Below are 16,096 nucleotides of genomic sequence, written 5' to 3' on the forward strand. Positions count from 1 at the left end.
GAAAAAAAGAGAGAACGGGGCAGAGACAAATACAATCCTTCATTGAAAGTGAAAGGCTTCTGCAAATTCTATAAGTGGACTCCAAGAGTCCCAGTTAAAAAGTATCAGTCTCACCCTAACCCTGCATGGAGACCTTATAGTCTGGGGGTGTTTGGCCAAAGACGGCTGTGTGACACTTGGGTGCCATAGTCTGACTGTTGGTCTACTGGTCTGTTTCCAATAGACATTGAGGGAAGTGCATGACCAGAACAAGAGCGCTGCTTTTAACGGAGGATTCGCAGCGATGGTTTCAACTCCTCCGCGTCTTCTTTCCCCCCCCCGCAGTCTTGACCGAGGTTCCTACTCCAAAGGTTCGCCTCGTATCTGAATGGAGAGGGAGGTGGAGGTGGAGGAGAGCGGCTTCTTCCGGAGCAAGAACTCTGAAACGGATCTGTGAGTGATTGATGTGACCCGCGAACCAGCGCAAAACAAGTGAGCTGTGTGTGTGTGTGTGTGTGTGTGTGTGTGTGTGTGTGTGTGTGTGTGTGTGTGTGTGTGTGTGTGTGTGTGTGTGTGTGTGTGTGTGTGTGTGTGTGTGTGTGTGTGTGACTGGAGGTGTCTCTGTTGGCGCTGACGGTGTGCTGGAGTGGGTTCGAACCCTGTTCTGTTCGAGTTCTCGCAGGATCACACTTTTTTTTTTGCGCAACATTTACACCCGAATGAGCGTCTCTGCTAATTTAAACCAAATTTCTGGCTCAAGATGTTTTGTTAGGACAGACTACCAGGATACTTTAGGTTCGTTCAGATGTCTTAACAGCATCCCCACCTCTTTGAGTACGTCTCCCATAAGTTTTTCCATCATGCAAATTTATTACGTGTTGTTATTATTATTATTTTTTTTTAATTCTGTAATATTAGTTGCATAGTTTTGATTCATTATCAGCTTCAAATCAAATCAAATCAATTTTCTGAGGTACTTGAACTGAAGGCAGGTGCACTAGAACATTTTTAGAGATCCAAAAGGTCATCTATGCAAAGTCATTTTTCAATTCTTATTTTCTATTTATGGGCATATTCTTAAAGGCTGCAGATTCTTTCAAACACATCCAGGAGATGATGCAAAGAGAGCGTTTCTATGTTCAGAAGTCAATGGTTACCAAACCAAATAGAATGGAACTTCTTCTCGACGGTCTCTGTTGTTGTTTTGTGTCAAGTCTTTCTTTTGTCTCTTGTTTTTTCTATTCTATGTATTTATTATATTTGAAACTTTTTTTTTTGGAAAATTAGTTGCTGTTTCAATCTTGAATTTGTCGTCTGTGATCAACTTCCCTCCTCTCAAAGACATTCTCCCCGTGTATTCACTCCCCTTTTTATTGGCAGATATGCATTGTAACTGTAAAGTAGCGCTACCTCTTGTCTGTAGGTGCCAGGTATTACAAACTAAAAAAATCTGTTGTGCAATTATTTATGATCAAAATTCCATGTATTTTTATTTTCCTCAAGCAGCAATACATCATTTGGAGCTTCCCTCGTCCATCACTTTACTTTTATTTGAACTTTTCTGGTTTAAGAATAATGCTTTATTTATGATTTGTTTTCCGTGTTTAACAGAATTTATCTCTCAGAGTTGCGTGTTTTTAATTTAACTCGAAGTTGCGAGACGATGACAAGAATCCTGTTTTAACTCTGGCCTGCAAGAGTTCTTACACTTAAAATCCACTCTACCCTAAAAGCTGATGACTATATATATATATTTTTTTTGCCTTTAAAATGTGATCATTTTAAAGGTGTTAATATTATACATTTTCAATCCATGTATTTTTTTAACATAATATATATATTTATATATATTTTTGTTTTCAGTTCAAAATCAGCAAAGAAATCACTGTGAGGCCCAACTCTCTCCTTTAGAGTCTGCAAAAGATTCATATTATTTGAAATCTGTATTTAATGCGTCATTATCATGGAGTCAATTTAGGGACAGTTTGAGTAATTTTTTTTTTTTTTTAAATGTCATTTCAAATAACTGATTGTGCTTCTGTTGTAATTTGAAGTAAACACTGTGATTCAAACTGTATGATGTAGCACATTAATCATGTTATCTGCATACAGTAAGTATGACGCGTCACGATATGATTTATATGTATTCCTCGAAGGAAAGACAACAATCAATGCGGTGTTTAGATCTGTAGTACAAATGAGGGGTTTAATGCTGTGACAATCACATTGATTATGTGGTCAAGATGTGAAGCACAAGACTGTTAACCTATAACCAAGAATCACAAACCATGTCTTCCAGTCCTTTTTTCGTCTGTACGTCTGGACTTGTATTTTATTTTTTTGTTCATGCTCTTTGAGACAAATTTTATACAAGCATCTTATGTACCAAAAAACCAGCAGTGACTTGGTTGGAAGCAGATGTGACTTAGTTATTTTATTTTAATTTTTTATGGAACAATGTTTCCAATGAGGGCAATAAAAATAAAAAATAAAAAAAAATAAAAAAATCAGATGATTCTTAAATGCGGAGTGGTTTCTTCTCACTTCTGTTCTGAAGGTTCGTATGAACGTCCACGCGCGCAAGATGGGACTTTTGACGGAAGTTGCTGTTCGAGCAGATAAAATACACAATTTCCGTCAGCAGGTGGCAGTAAAAGCAACATGGCTTTAGACTTACTTGGGCGTGGAAAACGATGTTTCATGGTGTGGACGCAGTAAGCAGGGTGTGTACGGCTTGTTGTTGAGCACGTGCGCTGGTATTTGTAATTTGTTGACGAGAGGGCCGGAAATATATTCAGGAAAACAGAGAACAAGCTAACTGCTAAAAACAGACCTTTTCAAAACTGTTCTGAGAGGACAGAGTTGCATTTAGCACATTTTACCCCTGAACCCCGACTATTATTTAGTTATTTATTTGTTTGTTGGAGAAATTGGGCTCTCATTGGTCAAGCCAGTTCACCAACTACACTTCAGGTTTAAGCCTTTTTAGAATGGACGTGTACGAAGCTACCGAGCGAGGCTATGATACCGTCACAGATATGTCAGAGACAGAGCAGGCTAGCTAGTGGTGTCGTCAAGACCTTATCGACCCTGGAGAGTATGGAGGCCAAGACAAAACCAAGACTCAAAGAAAAATCACGACAAAACAGAACAAATGACCAGTACCTTATTTTAGTTGAAGTTTGTTTTCAGCAAGGTAACTTTGAATAATTTTCGGTAGCATTTCAAAGCTTTGCCAGCTATGAACAATTTAATAAAAACAACAACAACTTTCCTTCATAAAATTAAAAGAAATAATAAATGAACTAGGAATAATTTTATGAAAAATGAAACAAAGCTCAACACTTCAAACACGCTCATGTCACTCACGGTGGTTGCGAAAGACCTCAAAGTTCTGCACGGCTCTCGGGATGAGGTGGTTCAACAAGAGCTTTCTTTTCTTTAATTGTCCGTCATTGCAGCGTTGGCTGGTCTTGATCAAAAATCTCCAGACTGAGACCAAGACCGAGACCAAGACCTTTTATAAAGTGGTCTCGAGACCAGTCTTGAGACCAAGACCGATCTCCAGTAAGACAACACGAGGGCGGATGGCTGTAAACATTTTTCTTTTTTGAAATCGGTATCTACAACAGACAGGATGGCCCAGCATCACCTGAGCTGCGGGTGCCTTTAGTGGACTTTCCTGTAGGTCCTCGAGCCCCAAGGATGACTCCTGCATAGCTTCCATGATCAGAGAGTGATTCCTGTACCACATCTAATTGGCTCATTACTGCGAGGCAGAACGATGACACAGGGGAAAGAATAATAACTGCTGATGAGGGAACATCTTCGGAATAAGGTCAGAACAAAGTACATTTGACGGCCTGTGTGTTGGAGATCATGTAACAGCACGCTCCATTCGACCGCTATAGGTTTTTAAATAAGTAGCAGGGATGTCAAGCAAACAAGATAAACCTCTACATGTTAGTACAGTATCTTGCATCTAAACAACAAACAAGTATAGCAGCCAAACAAGGTTACACATTTTGTATTACATAAGCACTGTCCTTCCCTCCCCCCACGCCCCCCCCTCCCCCCACGCTTGTGAAAGTGTGTTTCATTATTCCTGGCAGATCAAAGACATAAAAAAAATGTCCAAATCCGCAATTTCATTAATAACTTGGCTTGAACTCATACGGGTTCTTCAGAGCTATTTGGACTGATCAGCAGCCAGGGAGTTGAAAGTTCTGTGGGGTTTTTTGTGTGGGTTTTTTCCAACCAAATCAAAAAGGTTCAGCGTTCCATTACTGAGACCAGGGCAGAGTTCCAGCACTTGGGGGAAATTTAAGCTGCAGAGATACAATTAACACCAGAAGTCAGTGACCAGTCAGTGCCCAGTCAGTGACCAGTCAGTGCCCAGTCAGTGACCAGTCAGTGAGCAGAACAAAATACATTGTGCCACTGATTTGGGTTACCGCTGCGCTGTGTGGTAGACATACAGTACATGCTAGAAACAGCAAAGGATTTGACTTCTAATGCCTTAAAATGGTACCTACATTCTATATTTATATATCTATATATGTATTCAGACGATTTAATAGGTACTAAGTATTGCATTTGAACAGTTTTTTTCTCTGCCATAATTGGGAACAAAGCATTTCCAAGATGCTTCTGTATAATGTGTGCATACAATGGAGATCTGTGGAAACCTCTGTCATGCTAATTACTGATACGAGCCGCAGTCCCTCTACAGCAAATTACGGTGGCTCTCTCAGCTGAAATGAACCTAATTAGTGTTTGCGTAACCATGTGCGACTGTCGCATGCGTCTGCATTAGGGCGTGTGAACTGATGCAGAGCAGTCACGCTCTATTGCAGCTTCTCCCCACTGGCCGGCACTGTCGTGCCAAAAAGTGATCGTCTGCCAGAATCTGAGCCAGGCAGAGAAATCCCATTGATGACAGGATGATTTACAACAAACAGGTCCAAAGGAAAGCCTCAGACATGCTGTACCACACAGACTGAAACATAGGCAGCAACAGTCTCAGCACTGCCTGTAACTGCCACCTGTCTTACAAATCACAGGCACACAGACTTCTGTCCACTGTGACGTCACCACACGATGCACATTTCAAAGTTTTTTGTTTGTTTTGTTTGTTTTTTTGCTTCGGACAGCTTGAAAACTCTTGCATGCAACTATTAATCTCCCTTCATCACCCCCTCCAGGCTGTCAGCTTCCAAATTAATTGTTCCCCTCTGTCGATGGCATTCTCAGTGTGGCCGTTAACGAGTACATCTATATAGAAACACACATAATAATTTAGCAAACGTCAAAGAGTTGAATCGAGCTTTAAAACACGCAAATCTGCTCATTAGGAACGTAGCAAACTGTCAAGCAATTAAAACTGTTGCTACAAATTTATTTTTAGTACCCTAACCCCGACCACGCATGATTTATATTTTCAATTAGACCACATTGTTGCTGAAGTGTAGCATAAAGCAAAGACAATGAATAATAATAATGATGATAAATATGTCGATTTGTAAAGATTGCCTGGATTTTAAACTGGTGTCTCAGTGAAGTTGCACATCTGGGGCCTTTTCTGGCTCACTGGCTGCAGTCTTCTGAAGGGTTGCATCCCACCAGCAATGTGCACCTCTGTTTCCTCTGCAAGCCTCGCTGAAAGTGAAAGGCTAAACTTGGCAAAAGACGCAAGCGCACGGACAGAGACGGCTTTTGATTTTGTTCACTTCCTCCCCTTGCTGTCGCATGCGAGCTCCTCTGCTGCAAAGTAGATATAGTTTTCTAGCCTCCAAACAGTAACTGTGCCTTTCTCCCGAAGCCTCGAGGCTGCCCCCCCACCCCCCACCCCCCACTCGCTTCCTGTGCTTTGAACAGACACAGGGCCTTTCATCTTATATTTCCATTTCATCTCACTTCTGCTCTTCATGTGCGGATCCAATTAAAACACCTGCATTCCGCCGCTACAACAGAGTCCCCGCACCACCGAGAACCGAACCACCTCCTGCAGGTGTGACTTTTGGGTCGGAGAAAGTCCTAATTAGCAGTTATCAGTGGAGGGGGCGGAGACTGATCCCAGAACAATTGAATCTTCACTCTGGAGATCAAACCTGAGGGCAACCGATGCTCTGTCTTGCCCTTCGCTGGCACCAAAGTCAGAGTGCTGAATGACGGCCGAGGCGGTGGACACGCCCCTCGCGCAGCACCTGCGCCGCCCAGCTCGTCTCCACAGAGTGGCTCTCGCCGGCAGTCTCTGGCTGGCCAACGGACTGAGCGGATGCACAAGGCGCCACGCTGCGCCTCGTCGCGGAACAAGTGGCGAGTTTCCCTCGGGTGGATGTGTGCCATCTGTGAGGACTGGAGGGAAAGAATTACCACTCGGGTTGCCATTCCTGTAAGGTAAGAAAAAAAGTCTTCAAGGGTGAATTTCCCCTCATAGAATGTGTTTGTTAGTTAGTGTAGGAGGCTCATCGATTACCTTTGGTGCAGCATCTGAGAGTTCGGTCTCGAGGAAAATAGAAAGTGGACACGAGTTATTGCTTGTGCAGTAGGTACAATACCTCGTGTGAGTTGTCCGTGCCCCAGTTTCACAGCCAGATGTGTCTTTGGAACGAGTGTAGCTCTTGAATGTACTTATGTAGTTGTCAGTCGCGCAACCGCAGCCACAAATACAACAGTCTTTTTGCAGTAATGATAAGTCTCTCACAGCTTTTTGGAGCGAAAGGACAAAAAGAAATGTATATCATCTGCATATTATCAATTTCTTTTTTTTTTTCTTTTTACAAATGAACTGTTGTTTACAACAGTGTCACTGTGAAGAAAGTGTCAAGCGGTCCCATTGTTTGTCTCAGGTGAAGAAACACAACAGGATAAGCAGTGAGACAGTGGAAGACTTAATTTGTGGAGTTGAAGAGTAAAAAAAACATGGAGAGAAGCTCAATGAACATTATTCCAGGTTCATTTCAGTCTCAACCCAATCTGGTGTCCCGGTACCACGGAAGACGAAATTACAAAGCACCTGAGCAATGTGAGAATCAGACAAATGATATATGTATATAAATAAAAACCTCTCGGGGTTTTTTTTAAGCAAATACCCAGCAGCCCATCCTCATGTACAAAGTCTTCTGTCATTATTGCTGTCTAATATGACAATCCTGGAGTAACTGGACTGGTGTAATGGATTGGTGTGAGGGCAACTCACTCGGCCAAATCAAGCTCACCTTTGCCACTCAAAGACGGTAGAACTGGACTATTGATTTTTCAGACGGGCCTTATTGTTTTATGTGATTGCTGATTGATTTCTGTTTCTGCTAAATCATATTCCCCCCCCCTCCCTCCCCCCGGCTGAAATATATCGACCGGGGACCTGTTTTGTAATTTGGCGGTAAACTTAATTAGGGGTGTTGTAACTCTTGAAGCACGCCTTCCACATGTTAAACACAGCCGTGATCCAATCGGTGCATCCGCTGCTCAGGTATGACCATGAACCGGAATCCCGTCATCGCCAACGCCACCTCGGACCGCTCCGGCCCTCCCAACGCCTCGAGGCCTCAGGAAACGGCGGCGGCCAACCACGACATCACCTACGTCGACTTCTACCTCCACAAGCCCCCCGTGGCCGCCGTCTTCACCGTCTCCTACCTGCTCATTTTCCTCGTGTGCATGGTGGGCAACAGCGTGGTGTGCTTCGTGGTGCTGCGCTGCAAAAACATGCGCACCGTCACCAATCTGTTCATCCTCAACCTGGCCATCAGCGACCTGCTGGTTGGCATCTTCTGCATGCCGACGACGCTTGTGGACAACATAATAACGGGTAAAAGTCTCAATTCCTTCATTTCATCTGACTTTGATGCGACTTTTTCTCATTTGCAAGTCATTTTTAGTCATCTACAATATCACTAATTAGACATCTGTCAAAAAGGTTGCAGACAAGCGTGGACACTTGGGGAGTTTGCTGCTGAGATCATCTACGAAAGGGCCTTTACGATCTGTCGGCTGTGACTTCTGTAGCCTCTCCACCGTCTAACTTCCCCTGGACGGGAAGCACGGCCTTTCAACCAATAACCCAGACCAGAGTCTCAATTCTGACCACCTGACCAAGAGAAGAGCAGACAGTCCAGTTAAATGAACTTTCACTTCATAAACTCGAAATCCTTTTTCACGGTTTTGATTAATCTGAGAGATTCTCCGCAGAATCCAGTTTGGTCTCCTGTTTCCGAGGACTCCACAATACTTTATGTTGATCAGCTGCACAGCACAGCCACGCTCATCAAGAACCTTCGGTGAACTGCCGATCCGTTTGGGGCGGTATTATCTTTAGCGCTGAACGTTCCTAAAGAATTGTGTATGTTGACAAATTTAGTGCTATTTGGCTAATTTGTCGTTGGCAGGCGCCCGCCTCACATGCTCAGTCCTGCAAACGCTGCTTGCAGCTTTAATTTTATTGGTTTCTTTTTCCAAGGTTATGAAAACACTTCTCCAAGAGTCTCTGACTGTGTCTGCGCAGTTCAGGTTCTTTGTTTTCAGGCTTTTCTTTCTCTTTCTATTGGGCAGAGCTGCGTGAGGGTGAGAAGTGAACACCGACGAAAGCCAGCTGCCGAGTGGCATTTCACTGTTCGCACCAATAGCGTTTGTACACTGTTATGAAAGTAGTGCTCTCGAGTAAACTTTCCAACACCTAACAGCCTTTTGCTTCGCTCAACAGGTTGGCCGTTTGGCAGCGCGGTGTGTAAGATAAGCGGGATGGTCCAAGGAATATCGGTGTCGGCGTCTGTGTTCACCCTCGTGGCCGTAGCGGTTGACAGGTGAGGGAAGTCAGCGGTGACGGGCCTTTTTCAGTGCAGCAACGTTAACATGAAAACACATTTGGATGTAGGTGTGGATGATCACAGGAGTTCCTTTGAAGGCCAAGAGCACCGTGGAAGCCGTGGGATAAATGAGTTCTAACTTTACGTCAGCAAGTCAACCTTCTACCGTTGTCTGATGCTCAAGTCTTCCATAATTTAGGTGCCTGACAGAAAAGACTTTATGACCTGGTTGTTGCATAACTTTTTAAATCCAGAAAAGGTCAGCTGCCTGTGAGCGGGAGTCCGCTCTTATCCACTTAACGCATCCACCTCTAATCCGCTTTGTTGCCAGGTTCCGCTGCATCGTCTACCCTTTCAAGCAGAAACTGACCATCGCCACCTCCAAGCTCATAATCTTCATCATATGGGTGTTGGCCGTGTCCATCATGTGTCCCTCCGGGGTGATGCTCCAGGTCACAAAGGAGCAGAGGGTGCGAATAGTGCTGGGTGCCGACAACAACGAGTCGAGGCCCTTCTACTGGTGCCGCGAAAACTGGCCCAACCAGGAGATGCGCAAGATCTACACCACCGTGCTCTTCGCCAACATCTACCTGGCTCCGCTCAGCCTCATCGTCATCATGTACGCCCGCATTGGCCTCACCCTCCACAGGACCACGCTGCCTGTCTCCAGCGGCAGGGGCAGGGGCAGCGGCAGCGCGTTGGAGGAGTCGGCCGGCAACCCCAAGTCCAACGCCGACGGCCGCCACCTGATCTCCAAGAAGAAGACGCGCGTGATCGTGATGCTGCTGGTGGTGGCGCTGCTCTTCGTCCTCTCGTGGCTCCCCCTGTGGACGCTCATGATGCTGAGCGACTACGCCAGCCTGACGGAGCACCAGTACCGGGTCATCAACATCTACGTGTATCCCCTGGCGCACTGGCTGGCCTTCTTCAACAGCAGCGTCAACCCCATCATCTACGGATTCTTCAACGAGAACTTCCGCCGGGGGTTCCAGGCCGCTTTCAAATTCCAGCTGTGCTCCGCCGACATGGGCCGCCAGAGGACCTACTCCCATCGCCTGCGGGCCAACGCCGTTCTCCCAGTCCAAACGGCGGCCGTGCGGAGGTCCGGCTCAGCGGGGAGCCCGGGGTTGGTGGGGAACGGGAAGTGCTCGCCTCAGGGACGGAGCCGCCCGGCTGATTTGATCGTGGAGGACCTTGACAAGGTGTCCCAGATTTAGACGCCGACGTACAGCTAGGGGTACTTTCCAAGTGTGCGACAGGCAGCTAGCGCTCGTCTGAAGCACACCAGGAAATCCACAGGTACCGTTTACAGCGCAGCCAAAGAAAAGCGCTTCACCGCACACCGCCTGGGATTTCGAACGGGATGCACTTTTACGCCAACAAGACAGCAGCCGCCTCGAAAGAATTTTTCTAACCCTAACCCTAACCCTAACAGGCACAAAGATAGACTGAAGGCAGAATCGGAGTGTTTGCTTGCACCAAAACCACGGCGACAAATACAATGTATTCAAACGTTATCAAATGAAGAAAAAAAATTGTACGCTGATCCAATGTGTAATGTTTTGTGAAAATGTCCCGCGGCGGTGGACTGAGACCTTGTCCTTGTAAGAGTACAGCACAGCGTGAACAGCTAACACAAGCATTGTGCAAGTGAATTTATCTGATTCAGTGTAACAAGCCTCAAAGAGCCAAGATAATTGAAATGATCTGAATGTCTGTTTTTATGCTAATGCTGAGAACATAAAGGATATGCTTTGCAGACAAGCTTGAGCTTGAGCTACAGTGGCACTCTCAGGCTTTGGTTCAGAGGTGCTGAGCTTTTTGTGTGCAGCTCCTGTAAGAATAAAATCATGGCTCTGTCAATGTCAGGGCTAGATATTTACAGAGTGTATATTGAGTACAAATTGACAGAAAGCTTTCCATCACAGCATTGGGGGGGGGGGGGTTATTATTGTGCCGCAACACCCGCATACTTTGTTGCCATAACAACAACAAGAGTAACAGCCTAGTAAGGAAGGTTCAGCGTTGGTGGGGCACGTTTTTCAAGTGCACTCACGTGCTGCCACTTCAGTCATGACCTCTGCATGTGTTGAACTGATGATTTCGCTTGGGATGCGTGTATTTATTTAATTTTCCATACGCTGTGTTGGTTAGCAGTGCTTAAGCTATGTTGGGTTTCCCCTGTAACTGTGTTGCTGCCAGATCTTACAGGTGAAATATCAAATCCTTGACAGCCAGGGCAGTTGTGGGTGCTTGTGCCTGTCACGTAAGACGTCCTAAAAGTATTTCTCACCTTGATTGTGTTGTTTTTCACATTGCTCTTCTTGCGACTGGCTGTGATGGAAGTGTCCTTGTCCTTCTGAGGAACCCAGTGTCCACTAAACACCAACAACTCTGAATATGACAAGGGCACCTTGGTGTCGATGCCTCCGACAGGCTTGCACATTTCGAATGTTGGAGCTGCAGTCTCGCGTTTTTCTTTTTGCCTTGAGAGTTGAGTGTGTTTGCGTGTGTCCTTTTTTTCTCTGTGCAGCCTTTATGATAAATATCTGTGGCTGATTCTTTGTTTGTTTTTTTGTTTTTCATCCTTTACCAGTGTAAACTCCCCTCAGTTTTGAATAAATGACGTTATTTGTTGACATTTTTGTATGTTGCCTTGATATGCAAACTGCTGTCTTGTGTTTTGCTCGTCGCGCTCCTTTTCTCCTCCTGGTGCACCACAAAATCTGCTTCTTAATACCAAGTGTAGCAGTGTTTTCCCAAACTTTAAGAACCATGGCAAGATTCTTGTCAATAGGCTAAGACGTTCATTATTTGTGGTTGCAACTGAGCTGTCTAACAAGTGCTCATCCCCGGGGGGGTTAAGGGTCGGACATTCTGCAATTTTCTTTTTTCCAACAATTTCAAACAATAATATGTACACCTAGTATACATCTCATTTTCTTGACAGTGAACCAGGCTGCTTCACGGGAATCTGTGAATGCAAACAAACTGCCTCTAAATTGAAAACCACCACTGAATCAGTGTTCAGTGAAGCAGCAGCATCAGCAGAATGGGACGGAATAAGCAAACTATTGATAGTTCCAGCTAAGTCTTTCCACAACATGCTGCTGAAATACTTATCTTTTGTGGACACGTTATCTGTATCTTTACATATATCGCATGTTGCTCCGTGGATTCGTACCGGCAACTGTCCAGGTTCGCTTCTCTGAAGCCCAGGCCACCACTGCCCAATGATTGGACGAGAACGAACAAGCAAGAAAAGTATATGTTGAGCATTTCTCCTTTCTCGGCCGCTAACCTGTTGCCAGGAGACACACATTGCTGATAGAAACCTACCGCTTAAGTGAAATATGCTTATTATTGCGTCTCTTAAAAAAATCAGCATGAAATGTCAAAGAGAAATGTTTCTGACATTCTCCGAGCGAGAGCGATAGTGGGAGTGATCGGGATGAGCGTGACTGGGTACAAAAAGCACGCTAGCTTTCCAAGTCTGTTTCCTGTGGGTAAACAGGAACTGGAAGAGAGTCGCCCCAGCAGCTTAGCGTTGCCTTCAGGGCCCGCTAATCTCCAGAAGCCATTAGCGCGTCTGCCCTCCGGCTGTAGCCGTGATTATGGCTCTTCTATTATCTTCCTGTTTGGTTTTTTTGCCGGTGGCTCGCCCCCCCCACACCCCCCTCATCGGGAGCTCACGCTCACCCAGAGCAATTTGCCGTCGGGGCCCCACGCCTTTTAGCCACCATGCACCGAGGGGACTGTGCAACTCCCGGGAGCTTTTGATTACTGACACTTGAATTTGTGAAACGTGACCGAGCAAATCTCAGTACAGTTACTGGATGTGTTGGCTTTCTTTGTTTTGTTTTTGTTTTTTGTTGTTGTTTTTTTTACCACAGTCCTCCACCTGGGGAGCGAGGCGGACAGCCTGGCGGAAGAAGACGATTGAGGACGAGCTGGAACACTCAGACCTAGTTCAGTGAGCGTTGGTGGTGCGAGCTCCCTGCTGGAGGGCGCTCATGAAGAACGTTCGAGAAACAAGTGTGGCGATCGCTCGGAACCTGCAACACTTTTGGGGAAAAACAAGAATTAAAAAAATCTGCCGTAACTCTGGAGGCTTTTTTTTTTCTATGATTTGCAGGTGATAGAATCCCACTTCACGCTTCTGCTTCGTCGTGTCCCGCTGTATTTTCCATCCAGTTTCAACACCCACCTCTTCCTGAGCTTAGGGTCACAGGAGTCTGCTGGAGCCTCTTCCAGCTGTCATAGGGCAAAGGCAGGGTACACTACCTGGGACTTGACCAGTAGCCAGTTTATCGCAGGGCTACAGACAAACAACCATTTACACTCATTGACACACACCTGCGGATAATTGAGAATTTCCAATTTGCCTCACATGCATGTTTTTGGACCGTGCAAACTCCACACAGAAAGGTCCCAGGGATGGAATCGAACCCATGACCTCCTTGCTGTGAGGCGCCAAGCGCTGACCACTGCGCCTGCACCGTGTTGCTGCCGTGTTTTCACACTGCTGCTGCTACAACGTCCTTCACGCGCTGCCTTGCAATAAATACCTTGGAAACGCTGCGTTTCATTTGCTAGCTAGCTAGACAGGCTGGCTAGCTCTGTACTTCAACCTGGACTCTGCTCAGCTCTACTCAGCCTTTTTTTTTTCTTTTTTTTTACTATTGTCCTCCTAAAAGTGATGCTTTCGCTGCACCTGCCTCGCGTTTGAAGAGCACGGAAACAAAAGCTCGGTGGCAACACTCCACGTCCGCGGCTGAAAAAAACAAACCATGAACTCTCCCTTGGCAGCCGCAGCCTCCTCCTCTGCGTTACGCTGCATCCAGTGTGAGAGCTGGTGGGTGGTGGTGGTGGTGGTGGGGTAGAATAACCCCAATAGGAATACCAAGATGCCGCTCCAGGCTGCTATTTTTCTCATCAGTCTCGGATTGTCAGGCAATATGGGGAGATAATGAAAGCTGCTCTTTCTGGTTGATGACGGTGACGGCTGAAGTTTATTTTGAACAAATGAAAAAGTGAATTAAAGAATACAACAACCAAAAAATGATTAAAAAACATAAAAGTTAGCCATTCGTGATTTGAGATTCAAGATGTGCGTTCAGGAAGGAGTGGGAAGACATGAAAGTTATGGAATCCCACCTTTATGAACCGTTTCATTTCTATCCTGCTTCCCCAGGATCACGACCACTGATAAGGATATTAATAACCATCATGTGAATAAATGTAAATCATCACCATCATCATAATAAGAAACTTGATTGTACAATGTGCAATGTGCTAACATCTGTATCAATGTAAAAGAACAATGAGAGATAAAGTTTTTTATGTTTCTATTCCTTTTTTCAGCTTGTCGGTACTTTGTCGCCACCTTCATCTGTCTGGGACCACGCGCTTCCTGTTTTGCTTCCTTAAGTTGCCTCCTCCCTCAGGGGCCGTGTGTCCTCCTCCCGTCATTACTCTGATGCGCCGCACCTGCCCTGCCCCGCCCCTCTGTCTATTTAAGGAGATGCGTCTTGCTGCTGTGTCTGCAAACGCCTCGGGTTCCTGTCCTTCAGTGATTGTACCGCAGGCGTGCCCGTTGATTTTAATTTGTTTGGTTTTAGTTTGCCAAATGGCAGATAGAGCGAAGACTTTCTTCATCTTCAGTGCCCGGCACAAACATGCCGGCTAATTGTGACGCTTGCACTTTGCCCCCACGCTTCCCCACCCAACAGACAGCGAGAGAGATAGAGAGACAGACAAAGAGAGAGATAGAGAGACAGACAGAGAGAGAGAGATAGAGAGATATATAGATAGACAGAGAGATAGACAGAGATATATATATATATAGACAGACAGATAGATAGATAGAGAGAACGGGGGTTGAAAAACAAAGACAACTTCAAACTCCCAGCCTAGCGAAACCTGTTTGGCACCTCGGAGGGACAAAGTGACAATCAGTGTTGTCCCTGATGAATGGGTCCAGTTCAGCTGTGCTGATTAGGCCCGGCCTACACAGCTGGACCTCACCCTTGATTGAGCCCAGACTTGACAGCATTCTGCATTGTCTCTCTCTCTCTCTCTCTCTCTCTCTCTCTCTCTCTCTCTCTCTCTCCCCTCCCCCCCCCACCTCTAGTGATGTAACTTTCAGGCAATACAGTCATTTTTTATTCACCGTGTTCATGTCATTACAGATTCACACGCCATCCAAAGGTTGCAGTACAAAAGAACCTCCACATTGTATTTTTAACAGCGAGCCGCTGCTGTCGTGATCCCTGCTGCCTGTCCGCTGTAAACAGAGAGTGCAGCCCTTCGTGCACATCTGAGGGGGCGGGTTGGTCTCAACGCCCAAGACGTGGCCAGGAAGGACTCATCCATCATGAGGCGGAGATGAGAGAGAGGGGGGGGGGGGGGGGACAAAGGCATGTTTGCGTGGGAACGTTTAGTGTCGAGGAGGATTTCGAGGAAAAGAGCACGCGACCGTGAAGGCCGAGGCTGCTGCTGCCCGTACAAACAACCCTCTGAGGACGCGTGAGCCGGCTGTCCGCTACAGTCCGCGCTGGGCCGGGACAAAAAAAGGTTTCGCTCTTTCCCTCTGTCGGTGGGAAGAAGAGGGGAACTGGTGGAATTCCACAGACGACTCTTCAAACTGGTCATCGCAGCCAGCGTGACTCCTCCTCCAGCCGGCGCCGCCGGGGCCTCGCTCACGGACCTGAGGCTTTTCAACAGACGGGTTCTGCGACGTTAAAGGCGTGTAAACATGACATCCCGACCCGAACCCTGACCCCCGCCGTCCGCGATATTTCAGTTTGCCTTGGTCTTATTTTTCTTCTTCTTCGGGCAAAGGTTGGAAATCACGCTGCGTTCATTTTGGTGCGTTTTCCTTTTTCCGCTGCTGTTTGTTGTACATTTTAAAGCCTATTGACTGTGACCCCCCCCCCCCACCCCCCCGCGAGTCCAGCCTGCCATTGAACTCCTGCAAAAACAGGAAAAAATTCCATCCTTTACTTTTCTTTAACTGACTCTGCTTTTCAGAAAGTGTGCAGCAAAACACACAGTTGTGGAAGTGAACCCCTTTGTGAGGTCACCTAGTTTCAGTCGTTTAAGTGACAGCAGAACATTGTGTTTTAACAGAAAAGAGCAAAACGTGGAGGTCAAAAATTCATTTTTTTTTTTTTATCCTGCAGATCTACAGAACTTTTTGGCTTATTCGTTTTTATCAAGCTGCTGCTGCTGCACTGGACTCCAGGATGAAAAGTGAAGCTCTGAAACTGAACTTTAATGTCGGGGTCTTGTAACACTTCCGTAAACAG

At 46.0% G+C, this 16,096-nt stretch overlaps 2 protein-coding genes across 2 annotated transcripts in view; both read left to right on the plus strand.

The window, feature by feature from the left end:
• The window catches only part of LOC142879870 (electrogenic sodium bicarbonate cotransporter 1-like), a 29,332-nt gene extending 26,826 nt beyond the window's left edge, over nt 1–2,506 (plus strand). Inside the window, exon 25 of the mRNA XM_076013399.1 lies at nt 325–2,506. The gene's annotated coding sequence lies outside the window, so the exon portion shown is untranslated. The remainder of the gene's footprint in view (nt 1–324) is intronic.
• A 3,656-nt stretch (nt 2,507–6,162) lies between these two features.
• LOC142879880 (neuropeptide FF receptor 2-like) lies at nt 6,163–11,425 on the plus strand. The gene is made up of 4 exons (XM_076013410.1): nt 6,163–6,378; nt 7,454–7,792; nt 8,684–8,783; nt 9,118–11,425. The coding sequence occupies exons 2-4, from the start codon at nt 7,456–7,458 to the stop codon at nt 10,001–10,003; spliced, it is 1,323 nt and encodes a 440-aa protein (XP_075869525.1). The 5' UTR covers nt 6,163–6,378; nt 7,454–7,455; the 3' UTR covers nt 10,004–11,425.
• Nucleotides 11,426–16,096: the final 4,671 nt, after the last annotated feature.

This window comes from Nelusetta ayraudi, unplaced genomic scaffold (assembly GCF_046127955.1).
Source record: "Nelusetta ayraudi isolate G7.1 ecotype Tasmania unplaced genomic scaffold, CSIRO-AGI_Nayr_v1 ptg000147l, whole genome shotgun sequence".
In the NCBI taxonomy this organism is placed as follows: domain Eukaryota; kingdom Metazoa; phylum Chordata; class Actinopteri; order Tetraodontiformes; family Monacanthidae; genus Nelusetta; species Nelusetta ayraudi.